This window comes from Lolium rigidum, chromosome 1 (genome assembly GCF_022539505.1).
Source record: "Lolium rigidum isolate FL_2022 chromosome 1, APGP_CSIRO_Lrig_0.1, whole genome shotgun sequence".
NCBI classification, from domain to species: Eukaryota; Viridiplantae; Streptophyta; class Magnoliopsida; order Poales; family Poaceae; genus Lolium; species Lolium rigidum.
In genome coordinates this window covers 60,478,201-60,500,992 of record NC_061508.1, presented here as the reverse complement: position 1 = coordinate 60,500,992, position 22,792 = coordinate 60,478,201, and the positions used below count along the sequence as shown (strand labels likewise).

The 22,792-nt window shown below is 44.6% G+C and overlaps 2 protein-coding genes across 2 annotated transcripts; one reads left to right on the top strand and one right to left on the bottom strand.

Annotated features, from left to right (window-relative positions):
• The first annotated feature begins 11,826 nt into the window (after positions 1-11,826).
• On the top strand, positions 11,827-14,094 carry LOC124673970 (pentatricopeptide repeat-containing protein OGR1, mitochondrial-like). Its single transcript, XM_047210015.1, has one exon. The coding sequence runs from the start codon at positions 11,827-11,829 to the stop codon at positions 13,618-13,620; it is 1,794 nt and encodes a 597-aa protein (XP_047065971.1). The 3' UTR covers positions 13,621-14,094.
• A 1,768-nt stretch (positions 14,095-15,862) lies between these two features.
• Positions 15,863-21,225, bottom strand: LOC124673960 (probable aldo-keto reductase 1). The gene is made up of 6 exons (XM_047210005.1): positions 21,172-21,225; positions 20,681-21,058; positions 20,424-20,596; positions 16,994-17,090; positions 16,754-16,907; positions 15,863-16,285 (listed from the first exon to the last, which is right to left on the bottom strand). The coding sequence occupies exons 1-6, from the start codon at positions 21,223-21,225 to the stop codon at positions 16,110-16,112; spliced, it is 1,032 nt and encodes a 343-aa protein (XP_047065961.1). The 3' UTR covers positions 15,863-16,109.
• Positions 21,226-22,792: the final 1,567 nt, after the last annotated feature.

Here is a 22,792-nt window from a genome sequence, read left to right as displayed (position 1 = left end):
AAAGAGTTTGTGTCAAATACGTCACCAAGTTTCGGAGTCCCGAGACTGCACGAACCTCCGCAGTAATTCTGCTCTGCCGGATGCATCCTTTGTCCGTTCTGGACGACTAAGATGTCCAAATTGTTCGGTCTGAAATTCTCTACAACTTTGTAATTTACGACTTTTCCATTGGACGTCGTTTTGATGGAGTTTCGAACCGATCTTTGAAAAGTGTTCAGCAGGGACAGATTCCGGGAAATTTTAGATTTCACCATAATAAGCTATTACCTTCCATATTTTTTCCTGCACAACAAAGTTGAAACCAAGAACTTGTACACTTTTGCAACTATTAATAGGTTAGTCCCTTAAAACATATAGTAATTGGTGTAAAACAAGCAAATTCAACAAAGTAGCTATCATTATCATTCTCATCAAGTGTAGGAGGCATAGTATAATCACAACAAAAGTTACTCTCCATAGTAGGTGGCACAAAAAGACTACTATCATTATCATCATCAGAAATAGGAGGCAAAGTATCATCAAAGAAAATTTTCTCCTCAATGCTTGGGGGACTAAAAATATCATGAAAACCAGCTTCCCCAAGCTTAGAACTTTCTATATTATTGTCAACAATGGTGTTCAAAGCGTTCATACTAATATTACTACCGAGCATGCAAAGAAGATTTCATAGGTTTTTTAATTTTCGCATCAAACAATCCATGTTTTAAATCAGGAAATAGAATAAGAAGCTCACTCTTGTACATTATGCCAAACTAGTGTAAACAAGAAACAACAAGATGCAATTGCGGGATCTAAAGGAAATAGCTTTGAGCACACACACAACGGCGCCGAGAAAATTACTTTACCCGAGACCGTAGTATGAGAGCCTTTTTACCTTTCCTCCCGGCAACGGCGCCGAGAAAAGTGCTTGATGTCTACGGGAGCTTCTATTCTTGTAGACAGTGTTGGGCCTCCAAGAGCGAGAGGTTTGTAGAACAGCGAGCAAGTTTCCCTTAAGTGGATACCCAAGGTTTATCGAACTCAGGGAGGAAGAGGTCAAAGATATCCCTCTCATGCAACCCTGCAACCACAAAGCAAGAAGTCTCTTGTGTCCCCAACACACCTAATAGGTGCACTAGTTCGGCGAAGAGATAGTGAAATACAGGTGGTATGAATAAGTAGTAGCAACGGCGAGAAAAGTGCTCGCCCGGGACGGTAAACAAGCGTAGTAACGCAGCGGTAGTAACGCAGCGGTAGTAAACAAGCGGTAGTAACGCAGCGGTAGTAACGCAGCAGATAGTAAACAAGCGAGTAGTAACTCAGCGGTATTTAGGAACAAGGCCTAGGGATTACACTTTCACTAGTGGACACTCTCAACATTGATCACATAACAGAATAGATAAATGCATACTCTACACTTTTGTTGGATGATGAACACATTGCGTAGGATTACACGAACCCTCAATGCCGGAGTTAACAAGCTCCACAATAATGCTCATGTTTAAGTAACCTTTAGTGTAAGATAGATCAACACGACTAAACCAAGTACTAGCATAGCATGCACCCTGTCACCTTCATGCATATGTAGGAGGAATAGATCACATCAATATTATCATAGCAATAGTTAACTTCGCAATCTACAAGAGATCATAATCATAGCATAAACCAAGTACTAACACGGTGCACGCACTGTCACCTTTGCACACATGCAGGAGGAATAAAACTACTTTAATAACACATCACTAGAGTAGCACATGGATAAATTGTGATACAAACACATTGCAATCATAAAGAGATATAAATAAGCACCTCACTATGCCATTCAACAGTGAATAAGTATTACGTGAAATCTAGCCTAAGAGACCCACACGGTGCACACACTCGTCACCTTTACACACGTGGGACGAGGAGTCTCCGGAGATCACATAAGTAAAACTCACATGACTAGCATAATGACATCTAGATTACAAGCATCATCGTATGAATCTCAATCATGTAAGGCAGCTCATGAGATTATTGTATTGAAACACATAGGAGAGAGATGAACCACATAGCTACCGGTACTGCCCCGAGCCTCGATGGAGAACTACTCCCTCCTCATGGGAGCAGCGAGCGGTGATGAAGATGGCGGTGGAGATGGCAGCGGTGTCGATGGAGAAGCCTTCCGGGGGCACTTCCCCGCTCCGGCGGGGTGCCGGAACAGAGACTCCTGTCCCCCGGATCTTGGCTTCGCGATGGCGGCGGCTGCGGAAGGTTTTCCGTATCGTGGTTCTGCGCCTCGGGGTTTTCGATCCAGGGGCTTTATATAGGCGAAGAGGCGGCGCAGGAGGGCCGACGGGGGGCCACACCATAGGGCGGCGCGGCCCCCTCCGGCCGCGCCAGCCTAGGGTTTGGTGGCCCCGTGGCCCCCTCCGACCTCTCCGGTGTGTTCTGGATGCTTCCGGGGATTCTAAGATCTTTGGCGTTGATTTCGTCCGATTCGAGAATATTTCGTTACTAGGATTTCGAAACCAAAAACAGCGAGAAAACGAGAACCGGCACTTCGGCATCTTGTTAATAGGTTAGTTCCAGAAAATGCACGAATATGACATAAAGTGTGCATATAACATGTAGATAACATCAATAATGTGGCATGGAACACAAGAAATTATCGATACGTTGGAGACGTATCATCCCCATGTCAGCATGGTTGCCACACAACAAGCAGCTTATAAGAACTAAGATACATAAGTGACATATTCCTCACCACAATATTTTTTAGGCTACTTTCCCATGAGCTATGTATTGCAAAAACAAGGAATTATTTTGAAGGTTTTAAAGGTAGCACATGTAAATTTACTTGGAGTGGCGGTGAAATACCACATATAGGTAGGTATGGTGGACACTTTTGGCATATTTTGGTTTTTGGTGATTGGATGCACGAGTAGAGATCATACTCAGTACAGAATGAAGGCTAGCAAAAAGAAAGATAGCGAGCAACTAAGAGAGCAATAATGGTCATAATCATGCATAGCGACAAAACTTATTAGTTAAAGCATATGGTGATATTAAAAGTCTAAACTAAATGATCAATTCAACCCAATTGAAACATCAGAGGAGATCTTCCATTTGCATCACTATTAATATGAAACCTTTTTACTCGTATCCAACACCAATCAACTTATTTGAAACAACTCTCATTTATAATATTCATTAAAGATCAGAGAGCTAATCATATATAACTGAAGCATACTAACAAGCTCTGAGCAAAATAGGAGTGAAAAACCAGAGCTAAACGCAGTACTAGCAAAAATAAAACGCTCGTTGAACAGTAAAAGTGAAAACTAGAGCGTTCATACAATTAAAACGGAGTGTGTCTCTCTCCCAAACAAACATGGTATGATGGTGCCCACTTTATTGAAAATAAAATAGACAACAGAAAATAAAGACGCTCCAAGATCACATAGTATATGAAGCAATAAAAATATAGTGAACAGAAACAGGACCTGATATTTTTATTGATGAAGAAGGGGATGTCTTGGGCATCCCCAAGCTTTGACGCTTGTACTTCTTGAATATATCTTGGGGTGACATGGGCATCCCCAAGCTTGAGCTTTTATCCATTATTCATCTCATCTCATCATTCTTCTTTCCTACACTTGAAAACTTTCTTCATACAAAACTCATCACAAATCTCATTAACAGCGTTAGTGCAATAATAATATTAATCAAATCTACAAAGTTCAGTATGACATATGAAAAACATTTTAATAAGCATTAGCTACTGTAGCACAACTTCAATAAGGTTCTTTGATCAAGAGAACTCAAAAAGATGGGCAAAAAGATGCAAATGCAAAACAGTGCAAGAATCTGTCAAAACAGAATAGTTCGTAAAAATTGATTTTTGAAAACTAGTTACGCTGCGTAACTCGAAAAACTCTGAACTAATGAAAGTTAGATAAATACCTAGGGAAGATGCTCGTAAATTGGCAGCTCAAACTTACGTTCTGGTGATTGTTGGCGATTTTTCTCGTGACGAACCAGAAACAGTAAACAAGATTGCAAATCTCCCAAATACCACTTCCTTAGCATTAGAGGCAATTCTTGGCACAAAAACAAAACAAACATGATAAGGAGAGGTCATTACAGTAGTAATGACTTCCAAGACTCAACAAAGCAGTAAATAACAGAAATATAAACATATTGGGTTGTCTCCCGCAAAGCTCTTTCTTTATAGCCATTTAAGATGAGCATGATTATTTGATGGAGCTCTCAAACCCCCTTTTTTTGTTGTTGTTTTCCAATTATAAGTGAAACTGACAAAGAAACAAGAACCAAATAAAGAACCTAATAAAACTAAATAGGATAAAACCAAAGATAATAAAAGCAACTATATACAATGCTTACATGTGGATGGGTAATATTGAGTTTGAAAGAGACAACCTCATGTTGGTTGATGAATAGGGGGATGCCTTGGGCATCCCAAAGCTTAGATATTTGGATCTTCTTGAATATTCTCTTGGGATCCATCTACACATCCCCAAGCTTGAGGTCTTGCATCCTCTTGCTCATCTCATATCACCATATTGATTGGAACTTAAAAACTGCATCCACATAAAGCTTCACAAAACTCATTAGTAGGTTAGTACTCATTAAATAAAATCCACAAGTGTTCAAGTATCCCTAATTTCTATAAAATATATCAAATATTTAGCCACTGTAATACTGAGTTTTCTTATTATTTCAATCGTACATCGAAAACGAAGGAAACTTTTGAATCCTAAGTACAATATTCAAACAAAGAGAATAGAAATCTGTCAAAACTGAACACTCTGTAAAGATGTCACTCAATGAGATAGTTACATAGCTCAAATCGAAAAATTCATGATTAATGAAAGACAGATCATAACCTCAGATCTATGCACAAAAAATTTCAGATCAAAATTCCATACTGAGATTTTTCACGAATTTTTGCAGCACAGCACAGGAAATCTGTCTCAACAGAATCAGTCCGTAAAGATTGAATTATTAGATCTGTCTACGTACCTCAAATCAGAAAAGTCAGAACTAACGAAAGTTAGATAGCAAGCACTACTACGCACTCAAGAAATTTCAGATCAACATCACGTTCTGGTGATTTTTAAAATTTTCTACAGTGGAGCACACGAAATCTGTTTTCTAGGCAGCATAGTGACAAACTTGCATAACAAATTAGGGGTTATCTATACATTCTATTTACAGCGGGATATGTACACTATATACACTATATACACTATTTACAAGTTTTTAATGAAAATCTTCCATGGAAAGAATTGTTTTGGTTTCGCAGGCATGAACACAAGTGTTCAAGGTCGACCCCCACTTCACCATTACTCATCTTTCCAATCACTTTTCTTTTCTGAAAACATTTTTTATATTTTTTATATAAGAAGTACAACTAATTTTTTTGTAATTCGCATTCCCTATCCATACAAGAGATAGAGAACAACTAGGTACAGGAAGTAAAACTACTTAGAGATAAAGCAAACAAGTGCACACGAAAATATTCACCTACGCTATGGATCCCCGGCAACAGCGCCAAAAAAGGTCTTGATGTCCCACAAGTATAGGGGATCGTGTGTAGCCTTTTCGATAAGTAAGAGTGTCGAACCCAACGAGGAGCTAAAGGTAGGATAAACATTCTCTCAAGTTCTATCAACCACTGATACAACTCTACGCACTCTAAGCGTTTGCAATATCTAGGAAATAAAACTAGAGCGATAACGGGTATGAGAGGTAACTTTGCAGAACAATAAAATACACGGAATAAATGTTAGTGCTGCAGCAATAAAACAAACTAAACTAACAATACCATGAGTGTGGAAAAGCGGTGGTAATAGTGGTGGCTTTGTCCAAGATCAATTAGTGAAGATCTTGGGTTCAATGTCTTCGATACAGCTTCCTATGTAGGAGAGGCTAAATATACATGCTCTCCCTCCGGGATTACAATTACTATATGATTGGCTTGCTAGCAAACATCCATAAATACTAGCAAGCATTAAGGTTTCCCCAACCATAGCTTTAAGTAAATGGTCCTCTTACTCCCATACATGCAACTATCGGTTCGCGTCCTTAGGTTTCTGTCACTCCTGCAGAACTTCCCCCTTCTAGTATACAAGTACTACCAACCCTATGGTGCTTGATCCATGCGCGCACAAATATAATGGGCACCAAGGACGGTAACATATCAACATACAACTCTAATGAACCAAAGAGAAACAACCAATCAATCAAAGAACAAATAAACTATGGCAACATGACATAGATCATAGGATTATAACTTATAGCATCAAACACCATTGTTACATAGGGCGGTACACAGGTTTGTGAGAGGATGGACCACTGAATACAATGTGGAGTTGGTGATGGAGATGGCGGTGAAGACGTTGGAGGGCTCAGCGAGGAGCGACGGGAGGCGGAGGCGTGGGCGGCGGCGGCGGCGCGGGGGACTCCTTCCCCGCCGCCGGCATCATGGGGGAGCGCCGCCCCTTAGCCTTCTTCTTCCTTGAGTTGGTGCTGGTGTAGATGAGTGTTTCCCCCTCCTTGGCTGCTGCCAATGAGGAGGATTTTCGTGACAATGCTTTGGGGGCTCCAAAAATAGGGTTTCCCATCAATATATAGTGTTGGGGATGCAATCTAGGCCATGGGATGGATGCCCCTTTGATCCAAGGGCTCTTGGGCACCTCTAGAACCTTCCTAGGACTCCCCTCTGTCCTTCATGAGCCTCACAACTCGTGCCTGGATCGAAATATCCAGGTATGGAAAGAGTTTGTGTCAAATACGTCACCAACTTTCGGAGTTCCGAGACTGCACGAACCTCTGCAGTAATTCTGCTCTGACGGATGCATCCTTTCTCCGTTCTGGACGAATAAGATGTCCAAATTGTTCGGTCTGAAATTCTCTACAACTTTGTAGATTACGACTTTTCCATTGGACGTCGTTTTGATGGAGTTTCGAACCGATCTTTGAAAAGTGTTCAGCAGGGACAGATTCCGGGAAATTCCAGATTTCACCATAATGAGCTATTACCTTCCATATTTGCCTATTTCCTGCACAACAAAGTTGAAACCAAGAACTTGTACACTTTTGCAACTATTAATAGGTTAATCCCTTAAAACATATAGTAATTGGTGTAAAACAAGCATGGAACATCAAAAATTATAGATACGTTTGCGATGTATCACCGACCTCGACCCAGACGACGAGGAGGACGACACCATCCGTTGCGACGTCCAGGAGCTATCGTGCCGGCGCGACACGGTAGGCGCCACCGGCGGAGGCATCCCCACAACGGAGGAATTTCCATCCTTGATGTGCGCGAGCACGTTCTTGAGGGTGCGGCCAGGCCCGCTCCACCAGTGGCGGCAGCCGGCGGCATTGTTTCTAGCGGGAGGAGGAGGAGGGTCATCGTACGCGGCGAGTTCTCGCTCGTACCTTTGCCGGAAGAACTCCGTCCAGACGCCGTAGTTGTCCGGGAAGAAGCGTTCCTCCGCGCCCTACTCTTCACTGAGGGTGACGAGCACCGCATCGATCTCCGCCTCCAGGGCGGCACGACCGATTGGCGGCGGCGGGATCGGGACGCCGCCCGCGCTCATTCGCCAGCCTCCGGGCGCGCGGAAGTCCGGCGGAGCGGGGTAGCCCGCCGCGTGCAGGAGTCTCCCCTCCCATTGGTGGAGAGAGCGACAGCCGAAGCCGTTGTTCGCCGTCGCCGAAGTTCGTCATTGTTCGCTCATGAGATTGGGGAGAGAGGTGGTGAGAACAGGGAGAAGGCATGGTGGAGCCGACGGCCGCGTGGAAGCTACGCGTTCGGCGAAGACTGACCGGCGACAGACTTTTACAGCGCGCGGAAGACGATGCGATGAGGACGACGATCGGCCTTTCTCGCCGACAAGTCGGGGCCACCAGCCGCGCGCGGAAGTTTTCTCGTTGTTTCCCGCGCTTTCGTTTCCTCCGGACTCCCCGACCGCTCCCCGGGAGGGGGGGGGGCAGGGATGACCTGGGCTCCCCAGATGGATGAAAACCCAAATCCGGACGAAAACGAGGATCCAGGAACATGACTAGACCGTTTTCATCCATCCGAATGAAAAAAACGTTCTAGAGCCTTTCCGAGGAGACAGTTGGAGATGCTCTTAGATTGCAGCGACTTTGCGGCTGCTGGTAGGCCGTGGAAGATGCCTCTCCGAAATGATGCTTATGTCATTTTTTTCACTTCGATTGGTAGCTTACCATGTCACTGGTTATATGGAGTAGGTAACTACCTGCTCTCTTTTTTGGAATGTTGCACAAGTTATTATGGCTCAGCAGCTGATGCACATCACTCATGTTTAGTTGCAGACACGAGATTATTGTAGCAACCTTTTATATTGGACCAGTAAGAAGGGAAATCCTCTTTGGCTCATAAGTATAAATGCACCCGCTTTCTAAAAATTATATTTCAAGATGTCTAAGAATTCCAAAAGAAAATTTTGGGTCTTCAAATTCTACGTTCACACACTACGTTTCGTGGGGAAAAGATATTTATTATGTATAAAAGATAAGTTTCGGTGATTCAAAATAGCTTTTTACGTAACATGTTTTTGTGTTTTTTCGTAGGCCACACAAAATGGTTTTTCCACAAACATTTTAGCGAGTGAACATAGCACGTTTAAATGTTACCCTAATGGCTGATACACCACAAATAATGTAATTATAGCTCGCGATGCATCACAAGTTCAGCATCGAAGGGGTTAGTACATACCATCTCCCACTATATTACACACCAAAGATCAGTTTTACTCAAGTCCTAACTAATGAAAGGATAGCATGCCACCTCTCAAAATATGAATGATCTCATCACGAGATCATGACCACCATCGACAGAAGATGAGTAACAAAGAATCAACACTAATCAAATTGTCCGTGTAGCCACGTCTTAAGCTAGGCCCTCCTCCCATCTGATGTCATCTTAGCGTAATCGCCTCCTTGGGCCGTGTTGTCACCAAGGTAGTCTATTGCCTTGATTGGCAAGCGTGGATCGAAGAGTTAACCCTAATTAACATATTTGAGCGTGAAGATCGTCTTCATCATAGCATAGTTCACTATGGGCTTGTTCACCAAGTCAACATGCTTAGGACATGCCTAAGATTGAGAAGCAAGTGTGTTAGTGCAGATCAATATGTAGGTTATGAGAGAACCAACCTGAGGTTGAATGGTTAGGAGGGTGGTTGTACCCCCAGCAGAGTTCAAACCCCATGTTTGATATCTGTGTGTCTCATAAAGGCGGAATATTCATTCAGTGGGAGGTGACGTTCCCGTCGACAACAAGGCGCATGTGGTGACTTCGTCAATTTCAAGATCCAATCCGCCGGCTCAATCTTCTGGAGATTCTCATAGGGTAGGATGTGCGTGTGTGCATTCATAAGGGTGAATGTATGCGCGTTTATGTGAGCGTCTACGTTTGTACTGTGTTTCTCGGAAAATAATGTAGGTTATGAACTAGTGAAATAAAAAACAATGCCATGTCATCTTAGAATGAGATGCTGCCTCATGCTTCTCATCATCGATCTGAAAGCATGTATTGTCATTGTATAACCTGATGCCACCTTGCTCTCTAATCCTCTATATCGGGTTCCACCTCATTCGCCACTTCCTGAGGTGGTCGTACAACTTAAGACTTGTCACAATGATCCCAGAGAAGTCAAGCACGTTATTGACAACCTTCTGCATTTTGATTTCTCTAAATATGTTGTTATAGCTTACCCCACTCTTGTCGAGCTCAACCATCCTATTGAGGATGGACTTTGACAGAGAATCTTGCGAAATTATTGAAGATTTGCATACATAAATAGCTAGATCGTGCATGGATAATATTGGGAGTCTACATCTAAAACATGTCAGGCAACACCACTCAGGATTTGGAGGAAGTAGACAGATCAGGGGAGCTACAACATCAAGGGTTAGAGGTTCCTTACAACCAGAGGTACAAGATTCAACATGCATGTTGGGGAAGAAGGAGGAGTTTTAAGGACCACCGTCATCATGCCCGAGGGAAGATGAGTTCGTAGCATAGAAAACAAAAACATTCTACCGCAAGAACGAACAAAACCTAGATCCAATCTAGGAAAAAGCCAAGATCTAATGTACTAGATTAAAGCAACGAGATAGATGAAAACTTTACCCTTGAAGATCCAAAGTGGTAACGAGATTAGATCTCGTGGATGAATTAGTCGTACTCTTGTCAAACTCAAGTTCAAGATGAAGTCCTTCCGGTGCTGCAAGAAATCGTCTGTTCTCGAAAACTTAGGGTTTCAAGAAACTATTGCGGTTGGATGCTTGTATATTTGGAGGCAACTACGTGAGTTCGTGAAAGGAGCATATTTTGCAAAAACCTCCAAATAAGCGCATGCAATCAATTCACTGACTACTAATTTCGGTGCAGCTCGACCGAATGCAAAAGAGAAGGAAGTATCTTGGGTTAAGCCTTTGGCAGGAACATTTAAACTTAATATTGATGCTTCATTTCAAAGTGGTGGTATAGGTGCCGCAAGGGTCATCTTGCGTGATCACAAGGTCAAGGTGATGTGAGGATCCTATTGTCTATTGCTGAATGTTTTTTATGCGGCGACTACAAAGGGCTTTTTTTTTGCGGGTATACTACAAAGGGCTTTGCCCAAGGGACTGGAGTACTTAGAGCAATTCCAATAGTGCAGCCGGGTACTAGCTATAAGGCCAGCTATAGTCAGCTTACAGCTAACTTGTACAATAGTTGACTTTAAGGATTGATAACTTTATGTGTAAAATGCCCACCACACATATTCACAAAATGCTTAGAAGCATGTGCAAGAGCTGGCTCTTACATGAGAGCCCATCTCTCTTCTCTCTCCACTTCTCTCTCATCCACCTAAACAAAACAACACTATTTTAATTCTTATAGCCTGCTGAGTCAACCTTATTGTACTTGCTCTTAGAGATCATTGGATGCAATCGAGTATCAATTGAGTCTGATTCGCTCGAATTGATTCACACGTGTAGATGGAGTGATCGAGGTGTGGAATCCATATACAGCAGGTTTGGTGGAATGTTTCTAGAAGGCTAGCACAATAAATGATATTTCTTTCTAAACATTGTCTAAGGGAGGCTTGGAATGAAACCTGTCCCCCAAATTTTGTTTTGCCATTTGCAATAAGTGATGTAGTAGCTCTTTTCTCAATTAATTAGTAAATAACCGCCAGTAGGGTTTGCTTAAAAAAAACTGACCACAGAGAAAAAAAAATCCGCAGGAAGGTGCCTATAGAAAATATGGCAGAGACAGGACCAACGACCGAGGCAGCCCGACTGCTGCCTAAGGCCCAGTACCGAAAGCCCTAAGAGGTCGTTTGGTATCCATCATTTGAGCCTGAAATCCTAGAATTTATTTTGAAATTCCATAGGTGGGCTGTTTGGTTGCCACAGAATTGGGCCATCATTTTATTTAGGAAATCCAGCAAAATGATGCCATGTGTAATCACAATTCCAGAAACCTGTCATTCACGTTTCTTCATGGAAGCCATTTACAAATTCAATACTGAATTCTACTGTCATTTACAATTTCTGTGGCAACCAAACAAGTGTCCATTTCTGGAATTACAATATAAATGAACAAAATGCTACAAATAAAATGAAAGCCTGGCTTCCAAACAACTTCTAAGGGTTTCATTCTAAAAAAAAAAGCGAGGAAAGTGTATGAACTATGAAGAGTGGTAGTCCTCGACGCAAGCCTAAGAAAGCAGAAAACAGAAAATCCAGTCCAAAATTTCAAGCAGGTCCAGCGAAAGCAGCCGAATCATTGCCGCCGAACCGGTCCAGCCACAAATGCCACCCCCGCCGGCGGCAACGGCGGCGGCGGCGGCGGCGCAGCACCTGGAATCCTTCCTCCCGCGCCTGACCACGCTCTCACAATACAAGCAGTTCCACGCGCGCCTCCTCACCTCCGGCCGCCTCCACTCCGACACCTTCCTCCGCGCGCGCTTCCTCGACCGCCTGGCGCTCTCCGCGCACCCGGAGGCGCTACCGCACGCCCTCCTCCTCCTCCGCTCCCTCCCGTCTCCCGCCACCAACGACTTCAATGCCGCCCTCCGAGGCCTCGCCGCCTCTCCCCACCCGGCGCGCTCCCTCCTCCTCCTCGCCGGGCGCCTCCTCCCCTCGCCGTCCCCGCCGCCTCCCCGCCTCGACGCGCTCTCCCTCTCCTTCGCGCTCAAGGCCTCCGCCCGATGCTCCGACGGCCCCGCCACCCTCCAGCTCCACGCGCTCGTCGTGCGCCTCGGATGCACACCCGACGTCCGGCTCATGACCACGCTGGTCGACTCCTATGCCAAGTGTGGCGACCTCGCGTCCGCGCGGAAGGTGTTCGATGAAATGATTGTGCGGGACGTGGCCTCATGGAACTCGTTGCTTGCTGGGCTGGCTCAGGGGACTGAACCGACCCTCGCGCTGGCGCTGTTCCACAGACTGACAGGGAGCTTCCACGAGCTGCCGCCAAGGGAGGCACCCAATGAGTTGACCATCGTCGCGGCGCTTTCTGCGTGTGCACAGATTGGCTCATTACAGGACGGGCTGTATGTGCACGAGTTTGCCCGAAAAATTGGTGTCAGCGGCAACGTTCGGGTTTGCAACGCGCTTATTGACATGTACTCCAAGTGCTGTTCGCTGGGCCCGGCGCTAGAAGTGTTCCACTCCATCAGACGAGAAGACCGGACGCTTGTGTCGTACAACACCGCAATACAAGCAGTTTCCATGCATGGCCATGGGGCCGATGCACTGAGGTTGTTTGATGAAATGCCGACATCTATCGAGCCGGACGAAGTGACATACATAGCCGTGTTGGGTGGGTGTAACCATGCTGGGCTTGTGGACGATGGCCTCAGGGTTTTTCATGCCATGAGGGTTCCTCCTAATGTGAAGCACTATGGCGCTGTTGTGGACCTTCTTGGCCGTGCAGGCCGCCTGGCTGAGGCGTATGATACCATCAAGTCTATGCCGTTTCCAGCAGACATCGTCCTCTGGCAGACATTGCTGGGTGCGTCCAAGAAGCATGGTGATGTTGAGCTCGCGGAGGTAGCTGCCACAAAGCTTGCTGAGCTTGGTTCAAATGTTGACGGTGACTATGTGCTCCTCTCTAATGTTTATGCGTCCAAGGCGCGGTGGGCAGATGTTGATCGAGTTCGTGATACAATGCGAAGCAATGATGTGCAGAAAGTACCTGGCTTCAGTTACACTGAGATAAGTGGTGTAATGCATAAGTTTATTAATGGTGACATAGATCACCCTAGGTGGCGGGAGATATACAAAGCACTAGAGGGAATTGTGTCAAGAATAGGTGAGTTGGGATATGAGCCAGAGACAGACAATGTGCTTCATGACATTGGGGAGGAAGAGAAGCAGAACGCATTGTGCTATCATAGCGAAAAGCTGGCCATTGCATTTGGCTTGATTGCTACGCCACCTGGGGAGACCCTGCGGGTGATAAAAAATCTCCGAATATGTGGGGACTGTCATGTAGTGGCAAAGCTCATCTCTAAAGCTTATGGCCGGGTGATTGTCATTCGGGATAGAGCAAGATTCCATCGCTTTGAAGATGGGCACTGCTCTTGCAGGGATTACTGGTGAAATACTGGCATACTGTACCATTGCAGGGTTAATATAGGCCAAAAAGGTGACCGGCTTTTGTGGTCTAATACATGGATAGATACTGATAATGAGCCACTGACTTCACATGGTTAGCACTTCACAAGCTTGTCAGCAGATACATTCATATAACCCAGCTTATTAGTGCGAATTCATGTGATTCACTTTCCATCTGAGAAGAATCTTGCAACTGAAGCCAACCCCATGAGCTTGAACTTTGCTGTGTGGTTAATCCATCCAGGTGTATGGTCACCGAAAGTTTATCAGATATTGCACCTATAAGGTGTACGCTGATGATAGTTCGTACTAGTATGGTATTAGCGAGAACTTCCAGGTCTGTGTGGGATTTGGCTCATGATATTTTTTCCTTCCTGGGAGCTGAGAGAAAATTTTGTATTTGTAGAGCAATTTATTTTACATTGCTTTTTAGTTTCTCCAAACCAGCTTGCAGTACCATGATAGATTATACTCATGGCTTCTTATTTATACTAATATATACCACTGACTTCATCTGGAACCTTCGAGGATGCAATTATTTGTTAGAAAAGAGTTTTGAATCTGCAGATTAAGATGCTCCTGAACACTCTAATATTTGTGGTCACAAGACCATAGTATTATAAATTGAGTCAAATTAACTTGAGGTTATCACTCCCTTTCTTCATTTTGAAATGCACTAACGTGGTTGCACAATTTGAAAAATACATAATGTTTTTTCACAAATGCAAAACTTATTGGCATGACATTTTTTTACTCAATTGTACAAGCAGCAGATACGAAATTTCACTAAGCAAAATGAAATTACGGACTAACTGTTGCAGTTTGATATTATTACTATAGAATGTCTTAAGATTCAAGTTTGCCAAGGAAACCTCTCTTCTTGCCTTAGTTTTCCTATTTCTATTCCAACCGCTTTCAGTATTTACTTTTGTTGCTTGTTCCTTTCATCCAAGCATGAATTGCAGATCGTGTCATGAACCTGTAATATTGTCTGCTTGTATTTCCTCTCTCTTAGTTTGGCATTTTCTCAATACCTGTGTGTTATGCATGCTGACATGTACATAAACTCTATGCAACACTTCGTGGATGGGTAATCCCTGCAAGAGCAGGCTGCAAACAAAGAATGGGAGACATTCAAAAATGAGTAGATATAATGCGTTCAACCAGGAGCATTCTGCTCCTGTAAAGGCAATTCAGATATTCTATTCTATATCGGCCTAACATAGTGATAGTTCCATTTGCCTTGTGAAATAGAATTGATTAGCCCATATACTCTATGGATAAAGTATGAAGTTTATCCTGTATTTGAAATTCCTTGGTATGGAAACAATATGAGCATGAATTTTCAATCAAGAAGCTATGCATGTGAAGTTTGTACTGAATTACTTACTTTATACTGAAATTATCTATGGAAATTCAGATAATGTTTGGACATTTGATGATTATTTGAACTGATATTGAATGGTGCTGAATTATTCTTGCAGTTGGGAAGAATAGAGCTAGTCAGAATCAATAAGTAGGAGATTAAAGAGGCAAGAATGAAATGAATTATTTGGAGTTGATACAAAAGCCACTGGTGTACCATGCTCCTGCTCTTCCTCTGGAGTATTGATTGTCTGGAATTCAAAGACATTCACATGGAGTCAGTGGTAGGTATCTGTTGGGTTGTTAGAGGCTTAGAGCTCCCCATTCGCTCTTAACCAACCTGGTTAGCATTTGCTATAATCAACATAGATTTAGTCATTTCATTGCAAACTTACCTATTCTTGCCAGAGTTGCTGCTTATCCAGTGCAGGACTGCAAACCGTAATGCAGGAGTGCTTATCCAGTGCTGATGGCTCTTTGATGTATCAAATAATAAAGTGTGTTAAATGAAATTTGGATCATATGTCTTTGGACTGGACGCTATCATGTGTCTGTGAAAGCTACTGCAGCTCCTCTACTTATGGAAGAGAACCAAAAGTATGTGGAGCCGAGGGTATCAGATGTGCATGAGGCTCATGTTCATGAGAGTAAACATGGTAAAATTTTGTGATTTCATAGTTTACATGCTGCGCACATTTTACAATGACAAATGTCCGTCAGAACCATGCATGCGGCTCCATGTGTCTACTACTGGATGCTTGTTTGAGATATGTGCTGCAATGTCAGGGTAAAAAGTTTAAGCAATCTACCCCTATATTCAGGCGCTGCTATTCTATCTGTTCAATCTTTCTTACATATTTCATATTTGTACCATCCAAACTTTCTCAAATATTTCGAAGGTTTTCACTCAAGATGAACATGCGAGCTAAAGTGTGCCTTACAGCCCCAGTCTTCTGTTATATGAGCATATGAGCAGACATAAATTTACATGGTTCCCGGAGACAGTGTACTTTTCTTATTTGCACTACATTATTTAGCGTGGAATGTTCATGGTACAGGATGCACCATTTTGTTCTCACATATCACTGTCTGTCATGTCTTTTGTAGTATTACTTCTTTGGTGTGTCTGCATAGTTCCAGTTGGCATGGGCAAAGGAAGTATAACTCCTTCCACCGGCCACATCTTCTTCACGTATCTGATTGTCAATTTCTTTCAGGTCATCTTCTGTGGGCTCTACCTTTAAGGAGTCAATGTTGGATTCCAGATTCTTGATCTTGGTTGTCCCTGAGAAATTGCAGAGCAAATCTGTCAGTTATCAAATGCCAGTCTACTGGAAATATGGAATTGGCTACTGAGAATTGGGGATTGGAACTTGGAAGTGAAAATATGGAGCAAATCTTTGTAGATGAACCCATGTTCGGAGGCATCAAAGAATTTTGCAGCTCAGTTTAATGTCAGTTCAAATTAACACCATGGTACACATATTACTGTATAGCAAAATACCACCATGGTTGTTCATCTACCATGTTTCTCTGCAAAGAAAGCTTGGATTGCAGTCGATATGTCTCTTTGTGTCACCTACACTTCATTAAGATTTCTTAAACTGCAAATTTCGCTTCTATCAGAAAGCATATGCAAGCAATACGATCTTCAGGCTTTTACCTACTATGACAGTTGAGAGCTCAATAATATCACCCTACATGTTTAACACTCTGTGCTGTCAATGACATGAGAAAGATTCATAACATTAACCTGGTATGGGAACCACATCATCCCCTCGATGCAGAACCCATGCTAAAGCTAGCTGAGTAGTGCTGCACTGGTGTTTCTTAGCTAGTTCTTCCATTTTCAAGTACAGATGCTTGTTCTTCTGCAGGTTTTCTGCTGAAAACCGTGGATGCCCTTTCTGCAAAGGGAAAAAATAATGGGTTCAAGCCTAAGTAACTGAAAAGAACTGACTGCTGCATATCAAGCAACTGGCTGTATCGGTACCAGATTAGATTCAGAGGACACTTGTTCCGTGACTCCTCTTCCACCGAAAAACCCGCGGCCAATTGGGCTGTAAGGAACAATTCCAATCCCCAATTCTCTGGAGTCCATAGAGTAGAAGAATCAGTTTATTTACACAATCAATGAAATCATTCAAGACTATCAGTCATTTGTGGAAGCTCACAAGTGGAAAACTGTTAGTCTGATGGTGTCAGTCCGCGCTCTAGAACGTATTGAAAAACCGTCGGACCATGCTCCCATACTTTTAACTACCGGATTAACAAGACCGATGTCTAAGAAACCATTTAAGTTTGAACTAGGATGGTTACAGCGGGAAGATTTTCACGAGATGCTTAAAAATATGTGGGAAAGACCACTGTATACCAACAATCCGGTTATAAGGTGGAATAAAAAGATGTGAGCTGTTCGCAAACACCTTTCTGGATGAGCGAGTCATATAGCTGGTATTCTTAAAAAGGAGAAGCTTCGTTTATCATCTATCATAGATGAGATTGAAGAGCTTGCTGAAGTGAGGCCGCTAATGAGCATCGAATTGGATTTGAAAAATCAATCTAATACTCAATTAGATGTCCTTCGGGAAGAAGAGTTTGGTACCAACGTCAAAACCCCAATTCATTCTGGAAGGAGATTCAAATACGAGATATTTTTCATGGGATTGCCGATGGTCGTCACTGGAAAAAACGTATACAATCTCTAGTACAAGATGAGGGTCTGATTGAAGGCCATGAGCAACTCAAATCCTATATTACTAATTGCTACTATAAGGGTCTATTTGGTCCGCCAGATGAGTTCCTTCTCTCTGGATGAGTCCTAAATAGCAGATATACCCCAAGTGTCTCAGGAAGAGAATGCGATTTTAATGGCTCGTTACTCGGAGGAGGAAGTTAATAAGGCTATTTTCCAAATGGAACATAACAAAGCCCCGGATCCAGATGGTTTCCTTGCTGAATTTTATCAGACTTTTTGGGATACTATCAAAGATGACCTTCCACAAATGTTCAGTGTTTTACACGCTGGACAGCTAGAATTATTCCATCTAAATTTTGGTGAGGTTATCTTGTTACCCAAAGTTAAAGAGGCAGAAAGGATCCAACAATATAGACTCATTTGCCTCTTAAATGTAAGTTTCAAGATATTCACGAAAGTGGCCACCATTAGATTGAATACAGTGGCTGATCATGTAGTAAGCCCGTCGCAAACCGCTTTCATGCAAGGATGCAATATCCTAGATGGGGTTGTGGTTCTACATGAGGTGGTTCATGAACTGCATACCAAAAAGATGAATGTGGTAATCTTAAAACTTGATTTTGAGAAACCTTATGATAAAGTGAACTGGTCTTTTCTCCATTAGACACTCACGATGAAAAGTTTTTCACCAGAGTGGATAGCGTTGATCGATAATTTTGTGTATGGAGAAAGTGTTGTGATTTGTGTCAACGATGATACGGGACGCTTCTTCCAGACACAAAAAGGTTTACGCCAAGGCGATCCTCTATCACCACTTTCATTCAACATTGTGGCGGATATGCTCGCTATATTGATCGAACAAGCCAAATCTGATGGTCAAATTGAAGGAGTGATCCCACATCTTGTAGATGGGGGTTTATCAATCCTTCAATACTGATACAATTTTATTTATGGAACACGATCTCGATAAAGCTCGAAATCTAAAGCTGATTTTGGCTGCTTTTGAGCATTTACCGGGTATCAAAATAAACTTCCATAAAAGTGAATTGTTCTGTTTTGGCGACGCTCAGAATCAGTCGCCGAATATTCGGAACTGTTTGGTTGTGAGCAAGGCCAGTTTCCTATCAACTATCTGGATATCCCGATTCATTATCGAAGATTAACGATGGCTGAGTGGAAACTAGTCAAGAAAAGACTTCAGAAGAGACTTAGTAGTTGAAAAGGTAAAATGATATCCCTTGGAGGAAGATTGGTTCTCATTAATTCAATACTCACCAATATGGTGTTGTATATGATATTTTTCTTCATATTACCAAAAGGTGTATTACACAAGCTCGATTATTATAGATCGAGATTTTTTTGGCAAGGAGGTAGTGAAAAAAAGAAATATCGCCTGGTCAAGCGGTTTGTCGTATACGGACCTAAAGATATGGGTGGGCTAGGAGTTCATGATCTTGAAGTCAAGAACTCAGCCTTATTAGGTAAGTGGCTTTTTAAGCTACTTACCGAAGATGGTGTATGGCAGACCATGGTTAGAAGAAAGTACATCGGCGACAAAGCGCTATCCCAGATGCTTTGGAAACCGGGGGGATTCGCATTTTTGGGCTAGCCTAATGGCAACGAATTTTTTTTTCTTCAGATATGATACTTTCATTATTAAGGATGGATCACAGATACGATTTTGGAGGATACATGGCTAGGGAATATGCCTCTCTCGGAAAAATATCCAGCGTCATACAGCATTGTTCATCGCAAAAGTGATACCATTGCATTAGTAATGACAACCTCACCTCCGACTGTGATGTTTAGACGAGATTTAAGCGGTCCGAGACTTCTTGCATGGAACGTCTTACTATTGCGTTTGGAATCCATCCAGTTGTCCGAAGGGCAAGATGAATTTCGTTGGAACTTACAATCTAATGGAAAATTCTCCATAAGTTCATTGTACAATGTCATTATCCAACCGATAATACCAGTCGATAAAAACAAGAAGATTTGAAAGATGAAGATACCGGTCAAAATTAAAAAAATATTGGTTGGTATTTGCGTCGAGGAGTAATCCTAACCAAAGATAATCTTGTGAAATGGAACTGGCATGGGAGTACGCGGTGTGTTTTTTGTCAACACGATGAGACGATTAAACACTTGTTCTTCCAATGTCGTTTTGCCAGATCTATATGGTCATGCATCCAAGTAGTTTTTGATCTGTATGCGCCAACTAGTGTGACCAACATCTTCGGTAGTTGGCTCCACGGGATCGATCACAGATTTAGAACGTTTATTAGGGTGGGGACGCTTGCCATTATATGATCGCTATAAACTGTGTAGAAATGACAAATTTTTTAATGATAATAATTGTTCTCTCTTGCAAGTTATCTACAGATGTACCGCTACTCTCCGTTCATGGTCTGCGCTGCAGAAGGTGGAGAACCGCGACCTGTTTACGGAGGTCTGTACACAGTTGGAGGACACGACGATGGATACCTTTTCCCTACATTAGTGGCAGCATAATCTACGGATTGGATCTCCGCCTTCACCTTAGGCGTTTTACATTTTCTATGTAATTCGCCTTTTTTAGCTCGCCAGAATATTAAGACTCTTTAAACGACTGTGTGCATCTTAGCTATACAGAGATCGGATGTAATTGCTTTCTATGAGTAATAAAGCACTTATTATCAAGAAGAAAATGGAAGCTCACAAGTAGAATTTGCAACGCCGAATTTACCTGCAGAGCGGCACAATCTCGGGCTCGATGTCTCGAGCCCAGAGGGACCACTCCATCTGCACCGCGGAGATCGGGTGCACCGTGTGAGCACGCCTGATGGTGTCGGGGCTCGCCTCGGATAGCCCAATGTACTTGACCTTCCCCTCCTCCACTAGCTTCTTAAGCTCACCCATCTTCAGCACGAGAGTTGCAGTGAGCAACCGCACCATTCAAGTAATCGTTTACGCAATGAACAAGACAAAGAATAGGCGACAGACCGTGTCCTCGATGGGGACGGTGGTGTCTATCCGGTGCTGGTAGTAGAGGTCGATGTGGTCAATGCCGAGGCGGCGTAGGCTGGCCTCGCAGCAGGCGCGCACGTACTCCGGCCTGCCGCAGATGGCGCCAGCGCCGGCGCCGTACTCGTGTAGCTGGATCCCGAACTTGGTGGCCACCTGCACCTGCTCCCGCGGCAGCTGCTTCAGCGCCTTGCCCAGGAGTGTCTCGTTGGTGTGGGGGCCGTAGAAGTCGGAGGTGTCGAAGAAGGTGACGCCGCGGCGGAAGGCGTGCGCGATGACGGCCACGCCGGCGTCGTCGTCGAGCGGGGAGTTGTAGGAGCCCGTCAGACCCATGCACCCTAACCCCAGCTTGGACACCTAGCATCGTCTCGTTGTTGGATCATTCGATATTTCGATTCACACATTGGGTGCCGCGCGGGAGCGAGACTGAAAGAGAGAAGGGAAGATGATCGATCGATCGATCGACTCACCTGCAGTCCTTGGGTGCCGAGCCGGACGCGAGGAATCACTGGGGTTTCCTCCATGGCGCCGCTGATGAGTAGTGACTAGTGGCGAGTGAGCATATGCAGTGTAGCTCAACTTGGGAGTATCTTAAGCCGGGACAGAGTATGATTTTTTTTGGATGTACCGTCTGAGACGCACCTTTTACTTCCAGATGAAAGAGGGAAGATGAAGCACGCCAGTGATGAACTCGCTCTCTACCACATGGAGGGAATCACATCAGAGCATCTCCACCGGCGACTCTCAAATAGACGTCGGCAGAGGCGCTGGCACTACCGTATGGAGGCGTCAGCAGAGCATTCTCTATTTAGGATGCTGCTCCCATTCATACGAAATTTATACAAATTTTACTCGAATTTAAATTTAAATAAAACTTAAACTTAATCCTAATCTACCGGCCATCGGTTGGGGCGCGCAAGGGGCCTGCCTCGTCGTCGTTCTTCGCATTTGCCGCCTGCGTCCGTGCCCGCATCTCGGCCCCTTGCTTCGCGCATCTGGCGGTGGAGCATGGCGGCTGGCATCGCATGAGCTTGCCGGCGGCGCTGTGCCCGCGCTGCCAGCCTTTGGCGAGAAGCCTCGTTCTCGGCGCGCCTCGCTTGCTCGCGGGCGAACGTCTCGTAGTTGCGATGAGCTTCTGTCGCTCCGCCTCCATGAGGAGGCGTCCCGCCTCCTCCGTGGCCGCTCGATGGCGCGAGATCTCGAGGGCGTGCTCGAGGTTCGCGTCGTTGACGAACTCCCACGGCTCCTCCTTCGACCTCCGGAAGCGCTGCGCGTTTAACAACACCAGGATCGCCGCCTGGTCCGGGTCTGCGAGGGCCTATGGCTGCTTGCCCCACTACGCCGCCTCCTCCGCCGCCTCAGCTTCCGCGTCTGCGACGTAGGCCTCGTGCCACACCGCGAACCGTGGGTCCACTGCATCGTCGGAGCTGTAGTCCGCGTCGGGCTGCGGCTCCGACTGCGGTGGTGGTGGAGGCGCCGCAGCCAGCCCGCCGCCATTGAGGCCAAGCATGGAGTACGCTGTCTTAAGACGGCTCGGCATTTTTCAGGTGGCGAGGAGAGACTAGCGCGGCGGCCGTGGTGGAGATGAGAGGATAGCACCGCGGCGGTGGATGGCGTACGTACTAAATAGGGGTGCCAACTACTCGCATTTACGGCGGTGTAGGCGAGTGGACGCCGCGTGGCTAGTCGCTGCGCTCGTCGCCACCTCGATTTCCGTGCGGGAGACCATTAAATATCGACGACCAACCTTCCCGCGTCGCGGCCGATGCGAACCGTCGTGTTCTCTCGCTAACAAGGCGCCCCCACCTGCGAAAACCACCGTACCGCAAGGCGCCGGCGCGCCCGATTCGCGCCTTTCGTGAATGGGCCGTATGGGGTTGCCGGCAATTCTATTGGGCTTGAAAACTAGCCGACGCCTTTTGGAGCGTACCGGTGCAAACCCAAAAACGACTCAGCCCTTAGAACGCTATCGGAGCCACTATGGAGACCGCCGGTGGAGATGCTATCAGGACAACAGGTCATAGATCTGAGAGGGAACCCTCGATGCTTTGATGTGTTTGTCAAAGATGCTAAATGTAGTGTCACTCTCTA